At 39.2% G+C, this 5,777-nt stretch overlaps 1 protein-coding gene across 1 annotated transcript; it reads right to left on the bottom strand.

Annotated features, from left to right (window-relative positions):
- Positions 1–906: 906 nt before the first annotated feature.
- Positions 907–4,626, bottom strand: LOC116021143 (probable beta-D-xylosidase 6). Its single transcript, XM_031261754.1, has 6 exons — positions 3,824–4,626; positions 2,855–3,021; positions 2,661–2,758; positions 2,245–2,592; positions 1,715–2,131; positions 907–1,596 (listed from the first exon to the last, which is right to left on the bottom strand). The coding sequence occupies exons 1-6, from the start codon at positions 4,580–4,582 to the stop codon at positions 1,004–1,006; spliced, it is 2,382 nt and encodes a 793-aa protein (XP_031117614.1). The 5' UTR covers positions 4,583–4,626; the 3' UTR covers positions 907–1,003.
- Between the last annotated feature and the right edge of the window lie 1,151 nt (positions 4,627–5,777).

The following is a 5,777-nucleotide window of genomic DNA, read 5'->3' as shown; positions in this document are numbered from 1 at the left end:
AAAAAAAAAAAAAAAAAAAAAAAAAAAAAACCTACGGGCTGACCCACGGGGCCCGCCAACCCACACGGGACGGGCTAGGGTTGCATGAATCCTAGCCCGCGGGCCTAACGAGCCAGCCCGCAAAAGCCCGCCAAGAGTTAGGCCGGCGGTGGGGCAGGGCTAATGGGGCGAGTCGACCCGCTTTGACAGTAATTATTACCTTAGTTAACCTAAAGATAATCGATTTCTTCCAAACTATCAATGGATCTTGGTATAAAATTAGTGTACCAATTATCGTACGCACCTACATCATTACATGTCTCTACAAAATGTGCTACATGTTGTTTAAGGGTTTTTTTTTTTTTTTCCACGTAAAATTGTTGAAATTAAGGGTGCGTTTGGAAAGTAAGAAAATGACTTTTGAAAAATAGTTTCTGAAAATTAAGTTATTTTTCAGAAAATATTTTCATTTCCAGTGTTTGGTTACACAGCATAAAACTGTCTTTGTGTGTTTGATTCATTTTCTAAAAAATGAGTAAAATTGTATAATTAAACATTTTAAATATTTTATTTAGAATATAAAAATATTTATAATAATATTAAAAATAATATTATTTATTAAAAACAAACAAACAAACAAACAAAGTTAGTTTCTGACGGAAGCCGGAAACCGCGTCGGAAACTAACTTTGTAGGTGTTGTTCGTGGGCTTTGTAGTGCTGCGAAAAATGATTTTGGCGGAAGTCATTTTCTTTCAAAATAGTTATATTTTTCCAGTCAATGGAAAATATTTTTCGTTGATTAGATTTTCCAAGCACATCCAAACATTGAAAACCCATAAAATGATTTCTGGAAATCATTTTCTGGGTTTCCAAACACACACTCTAAGGGTGCTAGGAACCAACATTGAGTATATGCGACATAAGTATGGGTAGAGCTACTATCATGGAGTTTCCACTTCATTATTTCAATGATAAATCTTTTTTTTTTTTTTATGATAAAATCTTTGAATTGACAAATTGGGATCATATTTCAACTGAAACAACATGCTCTATCTCTTCTAAACTCAGAGTATGATCACCTAAGGGCAATACTCTGCTCCCCTCCACATTCACAATGCTCAGATGCTGGCAAGGCTCTATAGAAATGCTTGTTTCAGTTGCTCCATTGGCAGACACATGGACTCGATCGAATCCAATCAATTGTTTCTGTGGTGCTCCTGCATAAGACCTCGGCGCCCTAGAAAATAACATCACGACTCGGCTTCCATCCATGCCTCCATCGTTCCTCAAAGAAACCCGCACGGAGAATGCCAATGAATCGCAGTTTGACACTTCATCCACATGAACATAGGGCTCGTTCCCCCCGCGGTTTAGAACGCTCCTCCTCAATTCTGTCTTGATAGATTGGGATAAGCGTAACCTGCTTGGCGCGGATAAGAGTTCAAGACTAAAGCTTGAATAGCTTAGCCCATGCCCAAATTCGTATACTTTGTCTCCCGTGTAAAACCGATAGGTTCTTCCCGGATAACCACGAGAGGGATCCGGCCTCATGTTCATGTCATTCATTGGCACCTGAGTGAATGACTCCGGGTACCATGTGATAGGCAATCTCCCAGCTGGTTATGTTCAATTCGGAAACAATTTGGTGTCACATATATATTATTCGCATTCCATAATCATATGCATATACCTAAACTAATGTGACAAATCACTTTTATAGTTCACTATACTAACCTGGATTGTAGTCTCCAAAAATGATCTCGGAGACTGCTTTTCGACCTTCCTCACCAGGGTAACCAATCCAAAGAACACTGGCAATTCTCGGGTCTTTCTTGGCGAATGATATATCAAGAGGACCGCCACCTGTAAGGACCAAAACTAATGGTTTGTTACTGGCACCAGCAAGCTCGTTAACTAGTGCCATTTGTTGTCCTGGCAATAGAAGACTATCACGGTCATGATCTTCGGTTTCTTGGGATAAGTCCAGCCCAACTACAACAATGACATAATCGGCTTTCTTAGCAATCGACACAGCTTCAGCAAAACCATCGGTGGAGTTGCAAGCAACGTCTAAGCAGCCAGCTGCATAAGATGTTTTATGTATATATTCTCCGAGTCCATCAAGAACGCTTTTCAGGGTGCACGGTATTCCTGCAAAGCACGTAAAGAGTCAGCAAAGCCTGTTTATACGGTATTGAAGCTCATTGTGTGGACAAGTTAATAGCACAAAATCTATAGGTTTAAGCCTAGGGGGCCGTTAGTACCTGTGTAATCACCACCAAGGCTGCTCGTGTTTGCCATTGGACCAATAACAGCGAGCGAAGAAACGCGAGTCTTATCCAAAGGCAAGAACTTCTGCTCGTTTTTAAGAAGCACAATGCCTTGCCTCGCTGCTTCAAGTGCCAATCTTCTGTGCTCTGAACTGCACACGTCTTTAGGCCCGAAACTCTCAAACTTCCTATTTACAGCATTCCCATTGAAAAGTCCAAGCCGGAACTGTACAGAAAACAAATTAAGCAAAGCTCGGTCTATATCACTTTCTACCACAATCTTATTCTCGAGTGCAGATTTCATATTGCGCAACATGTATGTTCCACAGTTGATATCGGTTCCTGTCAAAAACCATTCATTAGAAACTTTAGCCAAACGATAGAACATGCCCCAGTGAAACGAAAAAGACCTGCTTTAAGGGCAATTCCAACTGCCTCTTCGGGTGATTTCGCGTAGTTCTGATATTCGAATATAGTAGCAACAGCATCACAATCAGAGGCAATGTACCTATAATCACAACAATGGACAGTCACATAAGAATCTTCGAGGCGAAGTTTAGTTTAGAAGTAGTCTTTTAAAAGGGAAAAAGAAAGAAGATATCACCCTTGGAACCCCCATTCAGTTCGAGCCTTCTCTAAGAGATCCTTGTTTGCACAAGCCGGTATCCCATTTACCGCATTATAGGCACACATCAAACAACTTGCCTTACCCTTCTCGACACAGCTTTTAAAAGGCGGCTGATATGTGTCCTCCATATCTTGCTTTGTTACCTTTATATATAACACATTTAACATTATATTTTTCACACACAATCACTATTTTACCGCGAGAAGTTTCTACCATTTGAAAATGGAAATCAAACCAAAATATGCAGGGGGTTCAGAAACAAATCTTTGTTTCTTAAACAGTCGTCCCATATTCAACAATGAACAAATTGTGAAAATATACTTATTCATATTAATAACAAAGTAAAAATGGTACTAAAACAAAAAATCACTATCGGTTAAAATTTCTGCAACATACCAAGAAACAGATAGAACAGAGATTGCCACAACCAAATAATGCAGAAAGCATCAGATTATGGAATGCAAAATCGAGATAAACTACATGATAATATAAGACTGTCATCTAGGGAAACCGGTCATCCCACCTAATGGATCATTGAGTTACTGTAATTTACACATCCACTATCCTGTCAGACCGGGATGTGGGAGCCTAAGGGCGAGGGAATTTCGCGTTTTGTGAGCTAGACTATCATCTAGGGACTAGGCATTGGTCATCCCACCTAATGAGTCATTGAATTATTGTGATTTACACATCCACTGTCCTGTTGGACTGCGATGTGGGAGCCTAAGGGCTAGGGAATTTCGCGTTTTGTGGGCAAGACTATCATCTAGAGAATTACACAAGACATGATAAGCTACCATAGCATTACACAAAAAGCAATAATTTCTCCACACAAGTAATCCTGATTTCAAGTAATTGAAGTCTAAACAATCAGACAGACAAGCTTGTAAAATGTAGCAGTAATATAATTCTGTTAATAAAAAAATTAAAAAGTAGTAAATTTACCACAGCATTGAAGCTATATCTAGAAAATTCATGCCACATCTCCAAGCCATAAGCAGTTAAATGCTTACAACATGCTGACAACATCAACCTGTCATCACCATCATCATCTTCCTCCTCAAGCATCCTATTCCCAGAAATCGAATATTTTCTCCCATTTTTACCCTTCAAACCCTGGCCTTGAAACCCTCTAACATACTCCACAGCGTAATCAGAAACCACCATCGGATCTTCCCCGGGCGTCTCTTGTCCCCTCCCCCATCTGGGATCCACGAACACGTTCACATTCGGCGCCCAGAAAGTCAACCCCGCTTGACCCGAATTGAACATGGCCCGGGCCTCCACGGCGGTGGCGGCGGCGATCGAGCGCCAGAGGCTGCGGTTGAACGCGGCGGCGGTGAGCATGACCTGGGGGAACCCGGTGGCGGATTTGACGGCGCCGTCGAAGCTGATCCCGGGCCCATTGCTGGCGATGCCGTGGAGGGACTCCGACCACCACTCATAGGCCGGAATTCCCAGGCGCGGGATGCCGGAGTTGTTGTCGGAGAGGCGCTGGATTTTCTCGTCGACGGTGAGGAGGGAGACGAGGGAGTGGACTCTGGCCGGAATGGGGAGCGAGGTGTCGCAGAAAGGGTAGGAATTATGGGTCGGCGGCTGGCACGGCAATTGAGGTTTGGAGTACGAGGTGGCAGAACCAGAATGTAGCAACAACAAAGAATCGAAGAGGAAGAAGAAGAAGAGGAATCTGGAGTTGTTAAACATACTGAACCAGAGAGTGAAGTGAACTGAAAAAGGATCTTCCAAAACAACATATTAACATCTTTCATATATATGGAATTGTAGTTAATGAAGGACGGTTTTAGTAAGATTACTGTAATTAATCTTCCCTTATTTGCAATCTTTATGACTTGTTGGTTAATGAAGCATTTAAACTTTTACTATTTTGTGAAAGAAAGTTTAGTGATTGTGTTTTATGAAAATTATATCTAATTACAGTATTTATCTTTAAAATTAATCACTTTCAAAAAAAATCTTTTGTTATAAATTATATTAAATGTGGACATTATGATTGTAATGGTTGTAACGGTTGTAATAGTCAACATTATTATTGTTATTAATGTTAGTAGATATTATATATATGTACTATTGTAATAGTACATAGATGAATAAGAATCATTTCCTAGCCAAGGACCTTGTAGTCCAGTGGCATCAAATCCTTCTCTTTATACGGGAGGTGGTGGGTTTGAGTCTTGAGAAAGTAGTTATGAACAGATACTGCATTGTAATAGAGTTAGTAGTATTAAAAAAAAAAAAGAAAAGAATCATTTCCTATTATTTACAATTTTTGTTTCATGTTCCTACTATTTTATTGCTTCGCGTTAATCAAATGAGCATAGGCCTGCAAACAAACCTGTATTGCAACACATTATCAGCACACTCCCACGGGTGAACGGTATTTTTTAAATTGCTTAAACTGTATTTTTTTTTTTTTTGTGATTCACCGTATTTGTTAATATGATTATTGGATATATGTTTTTTTTTTTATATTATTGAGATTTTTTTTATAAGGAATATATGTTTTCCTATTTTGTGCATACTTCAATATATACTGAAAAATATATGAATCTTTGCAATATACTAAAAAATATTTTGTCCAAAATATTTGTAAGCAAGATATATGATTTTTTTTTTTTTTTACATTCCAATATATATGCTTTTACCCTTTTTCCGTAATAAGCAGGCAACAATCTCAATAGTTTTTCAGATGTCTTTTCTGTTCATCCGAGAGATTTTTTTTAAAAAATAAAAATATATATAGACCAAAGAAAATCGAAGGGGTAGACTGTGACGGTAAAAATGGTTACCGGATAATATTGATAAGTAAAGTACAATAGTTGAGTACAATAGTGTTTGTGTGTAAGAAAACCAGAGACCCCCCCCCCCCCTTTACAAGGTT

Source organism: Ipomoea triloba, chromosome 5, assembly GCF_003576645.1.
Source record: "Ipomoea triloba cultivar NCNSP0323 chromosome 5, ASM357664v1".
Taxonomy (NCBI): domain Eukaryota; kingdom Viridiplantae; phylum Streptophyta; class Magnoliopsida; order Solanales; family Convolvulaceae; genus Ipomoea; species Ipomoea triloba.
Note: the sequence above shows the minus strand (reverse complement) of the source record. Positions and strands in the feature narration are given on the sequence as shown.

Bases quoted from the DNA above. Each gene is read 5' to 3' on its own strand.
- LOC116021143 (XM_031261754.1), bottom strand. From the start codon at position 4,582: ATGTTTAACAACTCCAGATTCCTCTTCTTCTTCTTCCTCTTCGATTCT. The intron at 2,759-2,854 runs GTGATATCTTCT...TTGTGATTATAG, and splicing joins ACTGAATGGGGGTTCCAAGG to GTACATTGCCTCTGATTGTG. The intron at 2,132-2,244 runs GTACTAACGGCC...CGTGCTTTGCAG, and splicing joins CCTTGGTGGTGATTACACAG to GAATACCGTGCACCCTGAAA.